Source organism: Phyllopteryx taeniolatus, chromosome 21 (assembly GCF_024500385.1).
Source record: "Phyllopteryx taeniolatus isolate TA_2022b chromosome 21, UOR_Ptae_1.2, whole genome shotgun sequence".
Classification (NCBI taxonomy): domain Eukaryota; kingdom Metazoa; phylum Chordata; class Actinopteri; order Syngnathiformes; family Syngnathidae; genus Phyllopteryx; species Phyllopteryx taeniolatus.
The window spans coordinates 2,780,559-2,802,392 of record NC_084522.1 but is presented as its reverse complement, the minus strand read 5'-3'; the positions used below and the strand labels follow the sequence as shown (position 1 = coordinate 2,802,392).

General features: G+C 41.8%; 3 protein-coding genes across 27 annotated transcripts in view; all 3 read right to left on the bottom strand.

Moving 5' to 3' along the window:
* LOC133471496 (protein spire homolog 1-like) overlaps window positions 1-6,993 on the bottom strand; it is an 89,767-nt gene extending 82,774 nt beyond the window's left edge. For 10 of the 24 annotated variants that reach the window (XM_061761075.1, XM_061761072.1, XM_061761077.1 and 7 more), the window contains exons 1-2: window positions 6,474-6,986; window positions 3,221-3,252 (exon numbers count right to left, since the gene is read on the bottom strand). In XM_061761075.1, the coding sequence (XP_061617059.1) occupies window positions 3,221-3,252; window positions 6,474-6,819 (378 nt within the window). In that variant the 5' untranslated portion in view covers window positions 6,820-6,986. Of the gene's footprint in view, window positions 1-3,220; window positions 3,253-6,473 lie in introns of all 24 variants that reach the window. The other 14 variants (XM_061761089.1, XM_061761090.1, XM_061761086.1 and 11 more) reach the window with 6 other exon arrangements.
* A 962-nt stretch (window positions 6,994-7,955) lies between these two features.
* Window positions 7,956-11,159, bottom strand: LOC133471420 (brain and acute leukemia cytoplasmic protein-like). Its single transcript, XM_061760923.1, has 3 exons — window positions 10,848-11,159; window positions 10,013-10,146; window positions 7,956-9,097 (listed from the first exon to the last, which is right to left on the bottom strand). The coding sequence occupies exons 1-3, from the start codon at window positions 10,975-10,977 to the stop codon at window positions 8,987-8,989; spliced, it is 375 nt and encodes a 124-aa protein (XP_061616907.1). The 5' UTR covers window positions 10,978-11,159; the 3' UTR covers window positions 7,956-8,986.
* Window positions 11,160-11,803: 644 nt separating this feature from the next.
* Window positions 11,804-17,944, bottom strand: LOC133471196 (V-type proton ATPase subunit C 1-A). 2 transcript variants are annotated; one of them, XM_061760497.1, is made up of 13 exons: window positions 17,748-17,944; window positions 16,992-17,181; window positions 16,810-16,877; window positions 15,933-16,018; window positions 15,758-15,852; window positions 15,186-15,277; window positions 15,002-15,100; window positions 14,713-14,781; window positions 14,503-14,595; window positions 14,066-14,159; window positions 13,885-13,982; window positions 12,845-12,968; window positions 11,804-12,413 (listed from the first exon to the last, which is right to left on the bottom strand). In XM_061760497.1, exons 2-13 carry the CDS (start codon window positions 17,121-17,123, stop codon window positions 12,315-12,317), a joined length of 1,149 nt encoding a protein of 382 aa, XP_061616481.1. In that variant the 5' UTR covers window positions 17,124-17,181; window positions 17,748-17,944; the 3' UTR covers window positions 11,804-12,314. The 2 variants fall into 2 exon arrangements, with proteins under 2 accessions (XP_061616481.1, XP_061616483.1); XM_061760499.1 differs by lacking the exon at window positions 13,885-13,982.
* Between the last annotated feature and the right edge of the window lie 3,890 nt (window positions 17,945-21,834).

Below are 21,834 nucleotides of genomic sequence, written 5' to 3'. Positions count from 1 at the left end.
AAAAAGACGCTTGGTTGTTGACGCATCCCATCAGTCAGTCAAAATTGTGTTGAAATCAAAATGTGCCCGCCGGTTTCTATGCTTTGGGAAAGCTGTGACAAAGCAAGCAATTAATAAACATTCAACATTTCATTTTTTTTAATAAGAGCATTTAAAAAAAAAACAGTAGTAAAAAAAATAACTTTTTTTTTTTTTTTTTTTATAAACTATTGTGATAGCTTGTAATATTCAACACGTTTTCATTCATTTAAAAAAAGATTTTATACATTTAAACAAATAGTTATTCATTACATTAAGTCTCTTAAATTAACATTCAGTCTATTGAATTGATGCATTTTCATAGCTTGTAATAGTCAACCTTTAACTTTGTGTCCAGTTTTACTTTTTTGAAAGGTTTCATTCAAAAATATGAAATTAGAAAGTAAAATAGAGTCATATTTTGTGTTCTTTTATCATCATTTTGTAATTTCCAAACTAACATTTGAAAAATAAACAGTGTCATATCTTTAGATTTTTTTCCTTTTGAAAAAAAAAAAAGCACTGGATTGTCACATTTTTTATTCAATTTTAAAACCGAAATGCTCATTTTTATTTTGTGAAACTAAAAAAAAATAAAAAAAATAAAAATAAATGACATGCTCTAAATTCTTTCACTCATCAACAGCCGCAGGAAGCTGGCCTGCCAACGTCCAATTCAATGTGACAAAACATCAAGCCACAAGTTTGATTCCGTGTGAACTCGCTGTAAGAGCGGCCGTCATAACGTGACATCGGTGAGTCAAGCAGTAACCGAGACGGGGTAAAGAATGACCCGTTTGTGTGTCGGCAGCACCGTCGACACGCACGAGCGCACCAGCGATGGAGTCGGCAACAAACAATTGGAAGTGCATCACGGTCGGGGGCTTCCCTGACGGGATAATGCTCTCGTTGCTTTTAAGGTCGTCAGCAAAAAAAGCGCCGCGGCACTCGGGCAAGCGGACGGTTACGCAAGCAGAGCTAAATCCAGAGGTTTTGCACTGCGCGAGCGGACATGCGTATAATGGGGCAGGACGCCGGTCAGAATTCATCTAGAAAGTCAAGATCGCTGTCAAGTTCATGCTGATGTCACTTCCTTGTTGCCAGTATGAGAATTAGGACGTTACTCGGGGTTGGGAATGGCAAGCGTAAATGGGCATATGGTTATCGCGATATTTTGCCAGTCGTCTCAATATCATCACGATACGGTGTTTGGGCGGTGATAAGAATACTTAACTCGACTTTCCATCACTCGTTTCGACAACGCTGACATTCACGTCAACGGTCACAATCAAAATTTAGGCACTAGATAATCGATTTGACAATCAAGACCATATCATGAGGGGGGGAAAAAAATTATACAATACAGCATGATATTGATTATTTTTTTATTAGTTGTTAGCTAACCCGAGCTGTGACAACTAAAACGAAACTCGAGAAAATTCCAGAAAGCACTCAAGTCCAGTAGAAAATCTTTTTGGGTTTCTGGCATCCAAAGTTGGGACAATAATGCAACCGTGTATTCAGTACAGGACAGAAAAGTGTAACGTCCACTCAATTTTATCTTCTACTCAAAAGCTGTGCTAATCGCAAATCCACAGCAATGCAACACGGCCACCTACAGGGATCCGTTAGTCATTACACTGCTTTACGGAACTGAATGTCACAGACAAGCTTCTTCCACGCCTCCCGCCGAAAAACACACTTGACGAACATTTTCGTCATTGGCAGAAAACGGTTGAAGAATATAAATGTCCGAGGCAGCGAATGAGTTAAGACTAAAGATGCTATTTTGACACCGCAAATCGTCGGGGGCCACTCTTGAGTGCGTTTTGTCGACGTTGCCGCGTGTGCAGAAAGGCAAGCTGGGGCTTGGGTAATACAAGCTCAAAGTGAAACACGAGTCGATAGATGCGCATAAAACGGATGCCGCACGACCTCGACGCTACATCGCGGCGCTCGTCCAACGAGCTTGTGATTGTTAAGAGAAATGGACTGAACGGGACTTTCGTTTAGCGAACTAATCTGGCCCCCCGGATCCATTTCACAAATCCTGAGTTCCATCTCGTTCGCGCCGCCGCCAGTCGAAGCGGCCGCGGCCCGGCGGACGGCGACGCCAACCGCTCAAGTAATAGGATATCACTGCCTAATCTCAGCTTGATCTTAAACCTCGGGACAAAGCAGGTTAAGATTGTCCCGCGGGCCGAGACGCGGGCGCACGCGTCCGACAGCTTCATGCGAAATTATTACACAAAAATGTCTCCAAAACAATGGTTAAGTCTTTAACTTGAAGAAATGATTATCCGGTTTGTCTTCACTGATGAAGTTTGACGAGGTGGAGGAAGTGGGTCAGATTCGGCACGACAGCAGGACGACGGGCCGCCGTGTCTGCACGCAACGCGCGCTGAAAACCTCAGAAATAATTAGCATCACATTTATCCGAGAGGAGACTGAGGGCAGCAAGGAAAACGGGAGAAAGCCAGACTGTGGAGTACCGTACCGCAGATGGAAAAGTTAACATGAATGAAACGCCTACCCCCCAAAAAAAATATAATAAAAAAAATATATATATGCGCCTAGAGGAATGCAGACGATTATGGCAGCCATTTTATCAGATAATTTCATAGATTGGAGCTCTTATACTTATCAATTACTCCCAAATAGGAAATGTGGTTACATATAAGTCATCAGATGCTGGTTGGTGTACACAGTGATTAAGTCTGTGTATACACACGCGCGCGCGCGCACACACACACACACACACACGACACCGACGTCTCCACCCAACATTATGAGGCCGCGTCTCACCTGGACAAACAGAAACCACCTTCTTACTTTATTTTCTGGCCAGTCCTCAAACTTCACAGAGTCAAATGTTTTGCGGTTTCGCGTCACCTGTGTGCCGAGCACACAAGGTTCAAATCTGGTAGGCATGAGAGAAATGTCGGTGGGGCGGTCGTCCTGCGAGAATAAGTCACGCAAAACAAGTCACGCAAAGCCAAATAAAAAGCAAAACATGCAGAGTTAGTGGCCAAACTGAGCCTAAAAGGTGTCTACGTCGTTTCAGCTTCTTGAGACTTTTCCGCGCATCTCGCGGAGACGTTTGGCCTACGCCGCCCTGTGCTGTGTGAAATTAACACCCATAATGCAACACCGGGCTAACATTGTGTTGTGCGCGTTCCGCGTGAGCGAGCGCGACACTCACCTCAAGTGACGTTGGCGCCGATCCATATTTATCTGCAACGGCAAAAATGAGAGAGAGAGAGAGAGAGAGAGACACACCCCACTGTTATTCGCATTATTCGTAAACAACTGTGGAATGAGAAAACATCAAGTGTGGAACATTCCAGCGCGATTAGCTCATGAGCAGGCCATACACCAACAGAGTCAATAAATAAAAGAAATGCATAACTTGTACATTTCCACTGGAGGCCCGTTACAGTCGCACGACGGGGCAAGAAAATGTAGATTGGAATAAATTATCCCAAAAATATCGAAAGTGTGGGGAAACAATTTTTTAAAGTATGAAAATTTATGTTTTTTTAATTTAGATAACATTTAAAAACCTAAAATGGCCGCTTCAAACCAAAATGTATTTGTGCGTGTGAAAATCCCCCTGAATATATATATATATATATATATATATATATATATATATATATATATATATATATAGTGTGTGTATGTTACATTTCTTAATTTATAAAAAAAAAACTTATGAAATAAAACAATTCATAATACATATACACATTTACTTACAAAATATGTTCAATGTTTTTGAATGTTTAGTATAACTTAAATTGAAATTGTATTTAATTATAAAAACCGTGTGAAATAATTTAATTGCGATAAAAACAGAAAATAATATTTTTGTACGAGCGAAAACCCCTCTTCATATACTGCGTGTCAATATATTTAGTGTGTTTTAAATGTATGAATTATTTTTTGAACATGAAAAATCTTTTATATTTAAAAAAACAATAATTCTAAATAAATAATTCAAAACAATGAAATGTTTTGAATGTTTATCATTTTGAAATTGACATTTAAATTTGATAACTGATTTTTTTCCCAATGTGTGTAATTTAAAAAAAAATATCTGTCTATACACGGTATATATAAAATTTATGTTTTAAAAAAATACACCCGAAAGTCACAAAAAATGTTTTTAATTTATTTTTTAAATTCAAACAAACCAAGGCGCTTTTAATCGACGACACGTGTCCGTGAAGGTTTTTCTACGCATTTGTGAGTTGCCAATGACAATTAGAGGCACGTTTAACTAAATCTGGACTCATTTTACCTGTAAACTTCCATACCAACAGTACTGCATGTCTGACAGTGCCATAACTTTTAGCACCTTTAGTGACAGAAAGGGAAAACGGGCAGTAAGTACAAGTAGGCTGCAGAAGCGAGCGAGCTGCAGACTTTAACGCAACTCCACCTCACACCAGTCAAGTACTTTGACCCCGCCGTGTGCCGCCATGCTTCCTTCCGCATCCGTATGTCGCGTATTTTTAAACAAATAAATAAATCACGTGAATTTGGCTCCTGTGCGGCCGAACTCGCTGCGAGCTGACCTCAGTGCAAATTGAGACGGGAAAGAAAATAAAAAGAGTCTTCCATGACCCGCCGTCGGGGGGGTGGCGGGGGGGGAGACACGAGGAGACACAAGGAGCTCTGTGTCACCGACCAGGAGACGACGACGGAGTCCAACTCGCCGGGAACATTTCACTTAGCAACACGATTCGGTTAGCAAGTGACCGTGCTGTTTGACAATATATTTCACATTTCTGAAAGGTTTTGGATATTTCACTATGACAGAGTGGACACATTTTTTGGCAAATGTTAGCATTTCATAACCACATACTTCGCAACGTGACCTGTATTGTTTTAACAAATATGTTTTGAATTTCTGAAAGATTTATTTTTTTTATATTAGATGATATTTCACTACTATGACAGAGTCATAAAAATAAAAAAAAAAGGCCCAAAAAAGCCAAAGAAAAAGCAAAACAGTTCATCCCATGATATTGGTGATACAGCAGCTCGTGCGCCATATACGGTAGTTCTATGACACGTCACACATAATGCCAAAAACTCCAATGGTTTGCAATTTAGTGTCGCTCATCCGTGTCAAGTTTGGCAGCAATCGCAAAAATTCTCTTTGTCTTTGGAGGCGACCGAGACAGGCAAATTGACGCTAAAACGGTTGCTTCGAACCAGAAGGGCCAACTTCCCGTGTCTTTCTGAACGTGCCTTCTTCAGACGCTTTTGTGGGTCGACTCATGATTGACGTCTACCAAAGTTTATGCGGCGAAGTGGGACTGATTCATCTTTGGGGGTCCCTTGGAAATGAGCCTAAAATGGCCGCTTCAAACCAGAACTGCCAACTTCCTGTGTTTTCTTCAAGCACGGCTTCTTGAGACTTTTTTTTTTTTTTTTTTCCCCTCTCTACTCATGATAGGCAAGCCTGCCAAATTCCATGAAACTGGCTTAGTTGGCTGAATTTCCACACCCCAAAATGTTTCTGCCTAACAAATGTTCATGACTTATTATAATAAACGCAAGTTCACAGGACTATGCTGTGCTAAAACGCGTTTCTGCGATGTTTAACGTGGCCCGAGGTGCTTTGAACGCATCCGTTTTAGATTTTTGTCGTCTTTGTAGTATTTTGTGCGCACAAATTAGTATTTTCTGGAGTATTTGTGTGCAACGACTATTTTGCACACACAAATTCTGATTCTGAAATTAGTCTTTGGTGTTTCGTGAGCAAGATTGAGTATTTTTGTAGTATTTCGTGGACACAAATTCAGTTACAAAGTTGTATGTCGTGCATGTAAATGATTATTTTGAGTGCACGGATTAGTATTTTTGTAATATTTACACATTTGTAGTTTGTGTGTACACTTTTTTTGGGGTGGAAATCAGTTTTTGTGCAAACTATTTTTTTGTAGTATTTGTGCACACAACTTTGTATACAGTGTGCACAAATCACTATTTCGTGTTTACGAATTTGCAATTGTGCGTCAAAACCCACACGAATATGTCAACACAAGGGTTTGCAAGATATTAAGCCAAATTAGCATACAGCAGCTCTCAGTCTGGTGAAGAACGTAAATCGGTTTTCAAAAACTTAATGTCGTGCAGGTGGAGCTAATAAAGAGCATGCATGTTAGCATTGGAGCTATTTTTAGCCTAGCTGCCTTTTTGCTGCAGACTGTAAAACAAGCTGGGGTCCCCATCACGTGGTACATTGTTTACTTGCGCACCACACACACACACACACACACACACACACTCCAATAATGTGAATTATTTCGCTTTTTGTGCCATTTTTCAAAAGGCACAACTGTAAAATACTACATTTTCAACCACATTTCTGCAGTGACGTCAACAAGCGCCATTTAAAGATTTCTTTTATTATTAAAGGAGGGGTGAATAGAGGGGAGTGATACCTGCGGTGCGTTCAAAGCGCAGCGTGACGGTGCCGTCCCGACCGATCCTCACATCCCCGGGACCCTCGATCCTCCGCGGGGAGTCGCCACCGCCGCCGCTCTTGGAGCCTTTCCGCAAGGGCCGCCTCGCCTCCAGCGTCCGGCAACACTGGTAGCAGACGGCCCAGGCTTGCTCCTCGTTGAGGGGCTGGCTGTACAGCGCGAGGATTTCCGCCAGGGAGACGTCCATCTTCTCCATCTTCTCCGCAGTCGCGTCCATGTTGACGTCCCCGCCGCCGGCGAAGTCGCACTGGGGAACGCTCGGTGAACTCTGCAGCCCGTCGTCGGTACCCGGTCGCTTGGACATGACCGGCTGGCGTTATTTCACCGGCATGACCACGACGAGGGGAACAATTTGAACGAATAAAGTAGCTTTGAGGCGCCTTAACGCGGAGATATTTGCTAAGGCGGCCACACGGCTGTTGGCTGTTGAACGAATGAGCGATGACCGACCAACAGCCGGCAGCTAATTCAAGCTAGTCGACAGCCTTCCGCACGGCCCTAGTGCCTGTCAAATTTTAGTGCTGTGCATCTGGAACCGGAAATGCACGTTTCCATTGCTAAAATGGAACTTGTCATTGAAGAGTTTACATATGCAAAGCTGTCAGTATGATTTTACACGCCATTTGAAAATGTTTATATCCCACCCCAAAATAATGAAACATCGAGAAAATGATCTACTTATATTTAAAAAAAATACTTTGTCAACATTATTTGAAGATTAATGTTAAACAATATATACATTTTTGACAACTGTATTCCGTTGCAGTGAATGACGTCGATGACCAATCAACTGACAGGATACCCTTCCAAACGTCGGATCCATTTTGTGTGACATGATTTAATAATAAAAACAGATAATTGAAAGAATTAAGAGTTGAATATAACAGTTTTAAAATAAATAGAAAAAGTACAAAATATATATTCAATTCAAACATTTTCAAGTTGTTAATTGCATGTAAAAAGTAAATAAAGTAGGCAAATATATGCTATTATTATTGTTATTGTTATTATTTTTATTATTATTACTACTACTATTAATGTTAGCCAGTGAGATAACAGAATACGGTTTCCAACCACATCCGTTTTGGGACACTAAATAATAAAAATAAATGATTAAAATAAATTAAAAAATAACTCTAACAACGAAAAATATTAGTACTAAAAATCTATATAAATAGAATATAAAATGAAGATAAAAATAAAAAATAGGGAAAACAATATTTCAATAAATAGAAGTATAGTTGAAAAAAAATATATTTCTGTTAATAATCTGATGTAATCCGCCAAAATAAATGAAAGAAAACGAAATAAAATACATGCTAATAATTTATAATCATCTCGGTTGTATTGCGTTATCAGCCAATTGCCACTTGTGGCTCCATACTAATCATCTGACATTTTTTTAAACGCTCATAGTAGATTCATGACTCATCACACAGATCAGATTTTTTTGTTAACATTTTATTAAATTTAAATTAAAAGCATCAATTCGAGTTCCTCGCCAAAGGAGAAATCCCATGTCAACAGCGCTCTCTGGTGGCCAACCAGCACATGGCATGTCATTTGAATTGACCGGTTTGTTTTTGTTTGGCACAAACAGCTTTTGCCTCCATTTTTGGACATGCACATCAGAACGCAGCCCCAGACATGATTTGAAAAAAAATGCTAATTCGTGAACAGAAATTACTCGTTTGTCATAAAGTAGACTTTCATGTGCACAGATTATTATTTCTGTAGTATTTCGTGGGCACAATTTAGTATTTTTTGTGCACAAATTAGTATACTTTTTGAGCGTGCAAAGTTATTTGTGGTGATTTAAATATTTGTGTGCAAAATGTCATACATACAAATTAGTATTTCGTGTGCACAAATTATTTTTTTCTATTTCTGTAGCATTTCGTGCGTTTAAATTAGTATTTTGTGCATACAAATCAGTTTTCGTGCAAACGAATTAGTATTTTTTCCCCCCCGCGTCATATCTGGGGCTCTGTACATGTGAGTAACACAACACTCCAAATAACAACAAAAGCGTCAAACGCACACACGCACGCACGCACGCACACACACGCGTTGTCAACACAAGGGTTCGTCCGTATGAAGTGTAGGCACATGCGGGCATATTTCTACATCTTGCAGAAACTCTCTACAAAACAGCACTTCTGGTTTCTCCTGAAAAACAACCAGGAGTCACCTCACACACTCTGAAAAGGGAACACGTGTGTACAGAAAAGAAGTGAAGCCGATCGCAAGTGGTGTGGCACGGTGGTCCGCTCCCTGACCGCCAGCTTTGCTTTGGCATGCGTGAGAGGAGGCGGGGGGGGGGGGGGGGGGGGGGGGGCACAAAGATGCAGCATCCCGAGCTCTTTGGCACGGTGCGTTTAAGCGTTCTCGGAAATATCGACACCGATTGACCGGTGCCTCGGCCGTCTACACCATCTGCTCTGTCTCCGTTGTGGATTTTTAGGTGGTGTTCACCTCTCGTCGCACACTTTGGCGGGGTCGTTGTCTCCGCCGCTGATGGAGTGCATGCTCAAAGCGGTTGTCTCCTTGGACGTCTTTCGCTTGGAGTCGCGACTGGCTTGCTGGAAAATGAATGGAAAAGGGAGGTCAGAACATGCACACAGTAATTGTCTTTAAAAAAAAAATAATAATATTTAAGTGTTAGACGATTAATTCAGTCTTCATTTTATGCATTGTGCATAAAGGGAATGTAGACATAATGTCCATTCCTTGTAATAATAAAATAATAATACATAATAATAATAGTAAATATAAATATAATACAGAATCAGATTTTTTTTGTATTTTATTTGAATTATTTAATTTTTTAGTTTGAAAAAAATATTCTAATTAAAATAGTAAAACTAAATACAGAATATTATTACTCTGATATGTATCTTAATTTGCATTGATGTTTATCTTATTTTTTTAATCTAATTTTGTTAGATTATTTTTTTATCCTTCATTTTACTTTTATTTTTAAATTTGATACATTTGAAATTGAATATTTTTAATATTCATGTTATTTTAAAGTAATATAAAAATCAGTATAAATAATATTAATTGTTTTACCATGTGATCTTATTACAGAGGTTAGAACACTGGGTGGCAATCTTCTACTGCTCTAAACTGGTTCAAGTCCTATCTCAAGAGGATAGGAGGAACTTTGTTGAAATTGGTAACTGTGTCTCTCAGACCAAATGGCTATGACCTGAGGGGTACCCCAGGAGTCAATCTTGGCACCCCTTCTGCTCAAGCTGTACATGCTTGCATTACGCAGCTATATAGTGTCATACCAAAACTATGTAGATGACACTAAGTCTGCATCGAAGGTAGTCAAATCTTTTTACAATGTACTTAAATTAAATATAATTTAATTTACTACAACATTATTAATTTATATTTTACATCAATTTAGTTTAACAAAGAATATATTTGTTTTGGTTCATGAATCGAATGTGCTATGTGCAATATGATGGCGTAACCGTAAGCCTTACGTCACTGAAGGAGCGTCTGGGCCTCCTGTGGTGGTTGCAGCCCGAGCTGGCGGCGCCAGGGAGGGTCTGCTTGCCGCACTGCGTGCCCGTGGTCACCATCCTCTTCTCACGCAGGCCCGCCTCGAACGCCTTACCTGGCAACAACAATTAACGGCCTTTAAGCATCAAATAGAAATATTCTCTCACCGTTTGCCCACCTTGCACATATCACCGGTCGCTCTACTTGAAAAACATTTTATTGGTTGAAAAGGTTTCTCACTGCTTGCCTCACACTCACACCTACTTGTCACACATACAAAGCAACTCTTAGTAAACCGTTTGATTGGTTGATAGTCTTCAAAAAAAAGAACAGTAAGTGTCTTGTTTTTTCACTCCTTGCCTGCCTTTCAAAGCTACCATTTGATTGGCTGAAAAAGTCTAAAAACAACAACAACAACAACAGCAATCATAAATCTCACTTACCGGCCTCACGCTCACACCTACTTGCCACACTTGCAAAACTACCATGAATGATCAACAACTTGATTGGCTGAAAAATATATAAAAATGAAAAAAAAATAATAATTATAGTGTTAAATAGTCTTCCAATTGAACACAGAGAGTAAACCTCTTTGCTTTTTCACTGCTTGCCTGCCTCACACACCTACTGCCCACAGTTGCAAAGCTACTGCGAATAAACCATACGATTGGCTGAAAATGTCTAAAAATGGTACACAGTGACTGAAGGCCCACAGACCTTACGTTCCGCACCACGGCTTTCCTCTACAGATAAATGTATATGTAAGAGACAAAACAAAAAAAAACGAAGTCTGCGGCCGGGGGCGGCGTTTCTTACTGTTGCCGACCGGCAGAGGAGGCTCCACGTCGGTGTTGGTGAGCCACGTCGACTCGGTCTCCCTGGTCCAGCTCTCGTGGTACCTCGGCTCGATGATCGCGTCCGCCCTGCTCCCCCCGCAGCCCATCATCCGCCACAGGTGCGCTGAGCGCGGCGTGGGCCCCTCACGTCCTGGCGGTCATCCTCACTCAGCCGTCGTGCTTCATGACGCCTTCACGGACACCGTCGTCCGTGGGTGCTAGCGGTACTGGTGGTGTGGCGGTCTCTCGGTTAACATCAGCTGACCCGCGTGACCACACGCCGTGCGTCATCCGAGCTAAGGGGGGGGGGGGGGGGGCGAGTCAACCCCATGACGTTGATTGGCTAGGAGCGCAACTCATTAATGTCGTCATGATCGTCGTCAAGTGTTTACAGGACAAAACATTAGGTACACCTTACAACGTGAAATTTTAACGCGGTGGTCAAAGAGGTAAGCCATACAAAGCTAACGTGGTCACATTATTAGGTACAACCTGAAGATTATAACTCTGGTCAAATGATTAGGTACACATTAGAAAGGTAACAAGGTCAAAACAGTAGTTACACCTTTCAAAGAGAACGTCCTGGTCATATTATTAGGAACATGGTATGCAGTAATTCTCAGGTCAATTTATCAGGTACACCGTGGAATGATAATAATGCTTAGGTGAAGCTATAATTTAAATCAAATGAATTATTTCAATTAAAATCTAACATAAGAAAAAAAATTATACATATACTCACATACACATTTCCTTTGATGGTTAACACAAATAAATAACAAAAATAAAAAAACATTTAAAAACTATAAATGCATTTACCACGATTACTTAACTGTTCGTAATTTATTGTTGTCTTGCTTTAATAGTGATTTTGTCAGCTTGCATCTGCCCGACAAATGTTGGATAAAAGAACAAAGTGTGTCTTTCACACGACAGTCATTATTTTCACATGTATTTTTTTTATTCTCTTTTCAAACGTTTACATGACTCATGTTAGAGCGACATTACAGCAGCCACGCAAAAAGACAGACGACCGATCAATATACAGAATTAACGAGCGCGCGCCGTCAGCCAATATATTGCTTCTTTAACGAGAGGACGCGAGGCGATGATCAACATCTAACTGTACACAAACACGCTAAAAACACACGTCACTGTCAAATAAAATATTCACTGACGCTTTAGAGGCTTAAAATAAATACTATATTTATCATATACATCTCCATTTTTGCACCGTTGTGATGACACATGATGAAGCGACGATAACAATGCAGTATTGTCGACGTCTTTGGATGGCGGGAGGGAAAAAACTGGAAGGTTGTGCAGCCACTATTTCATCCCCTTTTTTGATCCCCCTTGACTTTTCAATGCGGAACATAAGTTAGACAAAGATGAGCAGGGAAAAACAGGGCGGGAATGTAAAACCGTCGCGACCGTGACGACGCTTCTAAACTTTGAAGTCGAGCAGGTTGCAGTCGATCTTGTAGTAAACGTACGGGTAGTACTCCTGCTGGCTCAGGTTCAGACCGGGGATGTCCATGGAGGCCTGTGGGGAAAACAAAACAATGAAAGCCCTTCATTCCCCCAAAATGGCTGACTTCCTGTTCAATTTCAGGCATCGGTCCAAGAGACGTTTCCCGCGTCACCCGATTGAATTTCGCATCACTCGATGAAACTGGCGGCAGGGACTATTCTTTTGTCATTCCTCTTTTCAAGGTGCTCTACCGAACTAAAATGCATCCATTTTCACCAGCATTGCAAGAATTAAGTTTCCCGGCATATTGAAGGCCAGCAAACGGCAAGTCATTGGTCCAAAATCAGCTCAGTGGCGCGAGCTGCTGCGCAAACCACAGCCATGCGTTTTCGTCTCGCCACTCGCAGTAGCCATGGCGACGACAGCGCGCTTGAAGTCAACGGCTTTATCAAACATGCATAAAAGGTCGCTCGAGTGCTAATTCATGATGGCGTTTCGCTCACGTCGATGATGGCGGCGCTGCTGTCCAGGTGCTTGTACAGGTCGTAGAGCACCTCCCGCAGCTTCTTCATGTTCTTCTTGTTGGGCTGCAGCAGCATGGCCTGGAAGTTCACCGGAAGACCGTATCTGTACGCAACAAAAACATTTATATTCACACACATATCATGCAGGGTATGGCACTCCACTGCACAGTGCCGCCGACTATTCACTGCACTGCTGATGACTTTGTATTGGTGTTGTTTATATATATATATATATATATATATATATGTGTGTGTGTGTGTGTCATTTTAAATAATAACATTCTATTAAATAAAAAAAAAAATTCATTTTACATTTTATTTTGAAAAATTAAAACTCTCTTTTGAAAAAGAGGTTTTTAATCACAATGAAACCAACCTAGTTCAATAATGGTTAAATAAAAAAATTAAAATAAAAAATAAAATATATATATACACACTACTTTTTATTTTTTTAATATGGAGACATAATAGTAAAAGTCATTACTTATATTAAAAAATACATCAATTAAAGACATTATATTTTTAACAGTTTATTTAAAAAAAAATGTATATCAATTAAATGTACATACATATTTGTTAACAGACAGTGACAAATATGTATATACATAATATTAACTCTATATATTCTGATTTTTAAATAGTTTACATTCTTGTAGAAAATTACAATATTAATCAAATACCTCGCTGGTAATTTGGTCAAGTAAATCTTTTATTTATAATATTTAGTTATTAGTAGTAAAATATGCATAGTCTTGAGCTACGCATACTGCTGACTATCCTCGCTGCTGCTGGCATTCATTTCTGTCAATAGAGTATTTATTTGTTTTTATGTATTTATGCCTCGCTCACCACAGGACCAACTTATTCATGCGATGTACAGTTTCCCATTCACATCTACATATTGTACTTTAATTCCTGTACAGTTGCCACCTACAATGTTGCTGCCTACTTGTGCCTCTGTTTCCATTCACTTCTGCATCTCCACTATTCATTCCTGGATACATTTAAGAACGTCTCACCTCAGGACCGACTCCACGAACACACGCAGCGCTTTTATGTGGATCCAGGCGATGAAGGCCTCGCTGAAGTTGACTTTGAGCCACCGTACCAGAGGGCCCTAAAACCCAGGAACACGGAAAGGACGACGACCAACGTGTGTGTGTGTGTGTGTGTGTGTGTGTGTGCGTGCGTGGAACATACAAACTGCTTCTTCTTATCAGTGGACAAGCGCGTCATCTCCTCCTTGTCGGCCTTCATCTCCTCCTCGTTGTACTGGAAGTCACGCATGGTGAACCTGAACACAGGACCCACAGTTACATAACTTTGTCGGCCATTTTGTGTCGTTTGCTAACAAACAAGATTTAAAAAAAAAAAAGGGAAAATACTCCAAATTTGAAACTTTCCACAGGAATGAAGGATAATGTAACAGAAAGCTATCACATTCAAGCCCAAGTGAGACACAGCACAGGTTATACGTCACATTCATGGTGGAAAATGGCTTGAAATGATTTATTATCATCACAAAAACCTGGCATTGGAACAGGGGTGTGTAGACTTTTTATATCCCCTGTAAATTCCTGTTCATTCCCATGGTTAAGTTTCCAACTTTGACTTTGCAACCCTCGAGACGAGCTCACTTGTTTTCCCTGGCCTTGTGCTTGAAGTCGTCCAGGGCCTTCCGGAAGAGCGTGACGCTGAACAGGCCGCTGTCGTTGTCCTCGAACAGCAACCTGCAGGAGGGCAGGCTAGTTAGCGCCGGAAGCTAACGCAGCAGTCTACGTCTTCGCTCCGTCGACGGTGACCGCTTGGCGGTGAAACGCGTTTCCGAAAGGCGGAGGAGTACTCACTTGGTGGAGCGCGGCACCACCATCTCCGCCAGGGTTTCGTACGTCTTCTGCCAATCGACGAAGCTCGCCCTGATCAAATTAGAATGTGGTGGAAAATGTCTTTTTTTTTTTTTTTTTTTTTTTGGCATTTACAGTTTTTTCAATGGGGGAAAGATTATTTGCGATTAAGTGTCCTAAGTTACAAGGGTGATCACAAAACCAATCAAATTCATAAGTCAAGGCACCACTGTATGGTATATAGTATCCGTCATTATATCTAATTGGTTGTCAGTCCAAAACGTTCACTTACTTGGGAACAACCACCAGCATGGTGACCAGGTACTCCGAGTCCAGCACAAAGTCGTCTTTCTTCACGATGTCGGCCAGACTCCTGGTCAGCAAGCTCCCCCTAGGGGACAACACAAGCGCTTACTCGTCCCCCTTTGAGCCCCAACACTGGCGAGGGCAAACAAAGTTCGCAAATAAACACTCACGCGTTCTTCCGTTCCAGGTTCTGCAGGTTCCCCTTCAGGTTGTTGTACGCCGACGCTCGGGCCTTCAGGTCGTTGTCGATCTGCGTCGCTTGCTGAAGAGCATAAAGAATAAACATTGATTCCTTGACTTAAGGGTTTCATTGGTTCCGTGACCAATCTTCTGACTTTATTTCCTGTACATCAAAATGAGTATTTAACCATTGAAATGAACTGAAATGCCATTAATCCGTACTTGTACTTTATAAAAAGTAATTACATAATTCAATGTAAAAACAAATATATATATATATATATAAATAGTTTTAGACACATTTGTGATCAATTCAGTGAGTATTGTGCTGCTCCTTCTGGTGTGCGCACCTTTGCCCACCAGGGGGCAGAATAATAGTCATAAAGATACACATGGAGCCAGTCACAACTGCAGCAATATTAGTTGTTCTTTGCAGAGGATAAAGAGTTGAGTTCAGTGCCCCCCTACAACGCTTGCAAATTATTGCAAAAAATAGAATAATGGCTCGCATCTCAAAAAGCTTATAAGTGCCACCAGTGTATCGAGTTCTTCTCCGACCCACCTTGGAGACGATCTCGGAGATGTTCTTCAGCGACTGCTTGATGGGGTACTTGGCCATGTCCCACTGGAATCTGGTGATGTAAGTGACCAGGTCCACTGCACAAAGACAACGGACACCATCGGCACATGCTTGGCGGGGAAGAAGCAGCAGCACGGACGAGCTTGCGATGTCTTACGTCCGTTGGCTAGCAGGTTCTCCTGCACTTTGTCGCGGCTGTCCTCTAGGACGTCGGCCATGTACTGAGCCACCTTCTTCACCACGCTGCATTCAAACAAAAACAAAAAACAAAAAAAGAGGACACATTGTTAACCTTTTCAAGCTCAACCCAATAGCACTCCAAATATTAATTTTTTTTTTACACTGACACTATTGTCGTCATTTAAAAATTATTTAACTGTATTTTTTAAATTCAAAACAAAGTTAATTAAATTATTATGATTCTGATCAGTGCATATTGTCAGAAAATTCCATCTGTAATCTGTGATACAAAATAGCTTTTTGATATCTTAAAAAATGTGGGAAAAATCCAAATTTGTTATATATAAAAGTAAATTATTTTTTTTTTTATGTTTGAACTGTATTTTTATAACATTTATAAATTTGGCACAGCAATCTGACATATTATTGTAAAACATGCAAAAGGCAATGCATTTGTGTTAAAAAATAATAATATTTGAAAAATAGAAAAAAAAATTACATTGATTCTGAAATATATGCAACCCATTGGTAACAGTAGGCCCAGTGGTCTGTCACTAAAACGCAAAACGCATTCAAAAGTCAATGCATTTGTTATTAACAATGTTTTTTAATACCTAAAAAACAGAATAGGAAAACTACAAATGCATTGATAGCCATATGAGTCAACACATTTGCAATTTAAAATAATTTTAAATAAATAACAATTTAAAAAAAGAATGATAAGCATTAATCTTACTGCATGTTTTTTTTTTATGTTTTTTTTCTCTTTTTTTTTTTTAATTAATTTCTACAGCATCTGAATGCACACATCGAGCACAATATTGCACATCCGGATAACTCTCAGTTTTTGTGACCTTTCCACGAACGTGTCCAGTTTGGCCAGCTCGTCCGACAGACCCACCAGAACGTCCAGCGTGCCCACCTGTCGCAGACACCAAAATAAGTGCTTGAGCTTTACAGACGCCACCTCTGTTGTGCGTTGCAGTAAAGACAGCGACTCGTACTGTCAGTAGCGCTATTACTCCTTTTTGGTCACCTTGAGGTCAGGGATGTTGAACTTGGTGTTAGCGGAGAGGTTGTTGGCGCGCGTGGTGGCCACCATCAGCTTGTCCCACGTCTGCTGACATGTCTTCTCGCCTGGCGCCGAAATCAACCAGAATTCCGTCATGGCTGCTGCTCTCAGGCTGCTAGGATGCTTCAACTAAAGCAGGAGGAGCCGAGGAGCACTGGAGGATAGAAAAACAGTGTGGAAACAAAGCAAAACAAAACACAATTACATATTACATCTATTCCAAATCCTACTGTATACTAGTTTTTTTTAATATATAAAATATATATTTTTTACTCACTAGCCACGATATTAGGAACAGTTGTCAGTGTGAGCCAAAACAGTCGCACAACACTGCAAACTACTACCACAATGTAATTTAAAAAAGCTTTATCATATATGCAAAGGCAGCTTTACTATAATTATGGGATGGCAATAGCTTGTGCAAGTGTACCTAATGATATGTCCTCATGTGAGTAACTTTAAGTCCTCACGACTTGTTCCTCTTTTCGCTTCTATTATTAATTCTCTTGGTCACCTCTGCAGCATGCTGATGACGTCAGAGACGTGTTGTCATATGACCGTCATACGCAGAAGATTTCCTCGACAATTTTTTTCACGGAAAAAAACGTCAAAAACGCACACATTGAAACAGTACGTGACTAATATTTGATTAACGTGCTAGCTGCAGTTAGCATTTAACCGTGTCACGACACCCGTGAATTGCTTCGTCGCCGTCCTTACCGGAACGTGAACAAGCTTCACCGTTTGCTTGACTCGGTGCGATTCAGTCAAAAGGTTGCAGATTCCCATTCACATCACAGAAAAGTAATAAATATTATAGATAATAATTGCGGCGTTTAGAGTCAGAGGTTCTTCAATTCAGCCTTGCTAGCATCTTTCTCAAGTCAGCTGATTAGCGGAAGAGTGTGCGCATGCGCACCGGGAAGCTGAGCACCACAGCTGCCTTCAGAGTCCGAAATGGCTTCGTGAAATTAAGAACTGGTTTCTTAAACAGACGAAAAGACGGAAAATAAGACGTATTTGAAAAATTATACGTTAGTATATATGGTTTAAACTGTACATACCATAATTATTATTATAATTAGGAAATCATTATTTTCAATATTCACGTAGGAGTAACTGTATGTAAATTGGAATGGTTATTTTCCGATTATTGAAAAGGCATCATGAGTACTGCGTTTGTTTTGACTCCCGAGCGACTTGACTCAACAGTGACGCCCCTGCTGAGATTGAAGCACTGCAACACATGACCCTTCAGTCATGTTGCTATCAGTGACCGAAAAAGCTTCGTTAACTTTAAATCTGCAATCAAAAAGACGAAAAATCAGTTTTAAAGACCAAATAAAAACATTTTGAGTAAGAAAATTGCGATTGGGTCAATGTAGTCATATATGATTTATGTGCAAGTGCAGTGACGCTAGAAAAGTTATGTTTTTCTGACAGTCTTTAAAGACATCCTTTACTGACCAATAAGTCGGTCCGACGTGGCAGGCCCAAACATATTGTGAGGGTCTGCTGGGAACGTCTGGCAGAGTCCCCTGTCAGAAGCAGTTTCAACTCCCACCTCCGGCAGAACTTCCCCCACGTCCTGGGGGAGGCTGGGGACATTGAGTCCGAGTGGACCATGTTCTGAGCCTCCATTGCTGAGGCGGCCGACCGGAGCTGTGGCCGTAAGGTAGTCGGTGCCTGTCGTGGCGGCAATCCCCGAACCCGTTGGTGGACACCAGCGGTGAGGGATGCCATCAAGCTGAAGAAGGAATCCTATCTGGCTTTTTTGGCCTGTGGGACTCCTGAGGCAGCTGGGGTGGTGGTCCCCCTTTTTAAGAAGGTGGACCGGAGGGTGTGTTCCAACTACAGGGGGATCACCCTCCTCAGCCTCCCTGGTAAGGTCTATTCAGGGGTGTTGGAGAGGAGGGTCCGCCGGGAAGTCGAATCTCAGATTCAGGAGGAGCAGTGTGGTTTTCGTCCTGGCCGTGGTACAGTGGACCAGCTCTTCACCCTCGGCAGGGTCCTCGAGGGTGCATGGGAGTTCGCCCAACCAGTCTACATGTGTTTTGTGGACTTGGAGAAGGCGTTCGACCGTGTCCCTTGTGGAGTCATGCGGGGGGTGCTTCGGGAGTATGGGGCACCAAACCACCTGATACGGGCTGTTCGGTCCCTGTACGACCAGAGTCAGAGTTCGGTCCGCATTGCCGGCAGTAAGTCGGACTAAGTTTCCGGTGAGGGTCGGACTCCGCCAAGGCTGCCCTTTGTCACCGATTATGTTATGGACAGAATTTCTAGATGCAGCCGAGGAATAGAGGTGGTCCACTTTGGTGGCCTCGGAATTGCATCTCTTCTTTTTGCAGATGATGTGGTTCTGTTGGCTTCATCAAGCCGTGATCTCCAACTCTCACTGGAGCGGCTCGCAGCCGAGTGTGAAGCGGCTGGGATGAAAATCGGCATCTCCAAATCTGAGACCACGGTCCTCAGTCGGATAAGGGTGGAGTGCCCTCTCCGGGTCGGGGATGAGATCCTTCCTGTTCAAGTATCTTGGGGTCTCGTTCACGAGTGAGGGAAGAACGGAACGGGAGATCGACAGGCGGATTGGTGCGGCGTCTGCAGTGATGCGGACATTGTAATGATTCGTTGTGGTAAAGAAGGAGCTAAGCCGAAAGGCGAAGCTCTCGATTTACCGGTCGAGCTACGTTCCTACCCTCACCTATGGTCACGAGCTGCGGGTCGTGACCGAAAGAACGAGATCCCGGATACGAGCGGCCGAAATGAGTTTCCTCCGCAGGGTGTCCGGGCTCTTTCTTAGAGATAGGGTGAGAACCTCGGTCATCCGGGAGGGGCTCAGAGTAGAGCCGCTGCTCCGCCTGTTTGAAAGGAGCCAGATGAGGTGGCTCGGGCATCTGATTCGGATGCCTCCCGGACGCCTCCCAGGTGAGGTGTTCCGGGCACGTCCCACCGGGAGGAGATCCCGGGGACGCCCCAGGTCCCGCCGGAAAGACTACGTCTCTCGGCTTGCCTGGGAAAGTCTCGGGATCCCCTCGGAAGAGCTAGAGGAAGTGGCTGGGGAGAGGGAAGTCTGGGTGTCCATGCTGAGGCTGCTGCCCCCGCGACCCGACCTCGGATAAGCGGAAGACAATGGATGGATGGATGGTCTTTAAAAGCATCGTTTGCATTTGTGTCGACAGATGATGCTGCCTTCAATGACCAAAAAGGTTCGTTGAAAATAAAACTCCCAACGTAAAGAAAAGGAAAAAAAAGATGCATTCATTATAATTTTACGATTTAAAGACCAAATTATAGCATGCTATGAGTAAGGAACTTATTATTAGTTCAATATAATATATAAATGAGCAAGTACAGAGGCATATTAATATTAATAGCAACTTGATTATAAAAAGTGGTCCAATTCCCAATACAACCAACGGAAGCTTCCACAAACAAAAAGCAAAATAACAATAATCCACGCAATTGATGCAAGTAACATTGAAAAAAAACAAAAGAATTTGGGGATATTTATGACTTCCCTGTGACTCTGTGGCTGCCCTGCCGACTCTTATCTGATCCAGATACTGGAGACAGATATCATCCTTACGACTCTACAAAATCGATTAGGCGACCAATCTGGATTCATTATTCACACCGCTTTGTTTATTTCCTTTTCCCCAGGCTAAGATGATTTTTTTTTTTCTTTTTTCATCAGTACAAGACCAAACCAGAGTAGAATATTTTACTGTATATAACTCGGCTGTGTTTTTTCCGGCTGCTGAAGTAGTACAGTCTGTAAACAAAATGTGCGCAAAGAGCAGATGGCTACACATATGTTTGCTGGAAACTGTTGTCTTGTCTTATCCCCGCTGGCCTTCCGACGCTGAACTCCTGACCAGCGACACGCTTAATGAACCACAATAAAGCAAAACAAATTCAATTTTTTTCCCCTTTCCAACACTGAAATATTGCAACTAAGTGACCCTAAAGCAGATGCGTGACCAGGGTTAAATGGGGAAAATATCCTGTTAGTGCTTTTTGCCCCCCTACGGGATTAAAAAGACGAACGTTTCACACCAAAGCCAGCAACTGTAATTGACTACTTATGTTAGCCGCTGCTAGTTAGCCAGAGCACTGGAATCCACTGTTCAGGTTAGCTGCTGGTTAGTCTGACCGCTTGAGTCTGGTGCCAACAATAGACGCTAGTTAGCTCCAGCACTGGAGTCCACTGCTAACATTAGCCACTAGTTAGACCAAGCACTGGAGTTAGCTGGTGGTTAACCCGAGCACATGAGTCCAGTGCTATCATTAGCCGCTAGTTAGCCTTGAGTACTGGAGAGTTCACCACTAATGTTAACAGCTAGTTAGGCCACTAGTTAGCCAGGATACTGGAGTCTACTGCTAACGAATCCTAACTGATGATATTTGATCCGGACACTGGAGTCCACTGCTAACATTAGCCACAAGTTAGGCCGAGCATTGGATTCCACAACTAATGTTAGCCGCTAGTTAGCCCCGAGCACTGCAGTCTGCTGCTAATGTTAGAGTCCACACTAGAGTCCACTCCTCAAGTTAGCCACTGATTAGCCCGGGCACTGGCTGCTAACGTTAGTTGTTGTTGTCAAAAGTAGACTTATTTTTTTGCAGAATGTGAGAAAACATTTTAAAAAATGTAAAAGGTTGCTTGTAAATTCGATTCAATGTTTTCGGGAGTGTGATCTTTGACCTGCTACAAGTCTGAAGTGCCCTGAGACAACGTCTTCTGTGATTTGGAGCTATGTAAATACAATTGAGTTGAATTGAATTGGGGACGCCTCGGGATCTCCCT

Coding starts and splice junctions, on each gene's coding strand:
- LOC133471420 (XM_061760923.1), bottom strand. CDS start 10,977: ATGATGGGCTGCGGGGGGAGCAGGGCGGACGCGATCATCGAGCCGAGG. Junction 10,147..10,847: donor TCCTCTGCCGGTCGGCAACA/GTAAGAAACGCC, acceptor TGTTGTTGCCAG/GTAAGGCGTTCGAGGCGGGC. Junction 9,098..10,012: donor CCAGACGCTCCTTCAGTGAC/GTAAGGCTTACG, acceptor TTCATTTTCCAG/CAAGCCAGTCGCGACTCCAA.
- LOC133471196 (XM_061760497.1), bottom strand. CDS start 17,123: ATGACGGAATTCTGGTTGATTTCGGCGCCAGGCGAGAAGACATGTCAG. Junction 14,596..14,712: donor GTGGTGCCGCGCTCCACCAA/GTGAGTACTCCT, acceptor GCCCTCCTGCAG/GTTGCTGTTCGAGGACAACG. Junction 12,414..12,844: donor GCAGCGCCGCCATCATCGAC/GTGAGCGAAACG, acceptor TTTTCCCCACAG/GCCTCCATGGACATCCCCGG.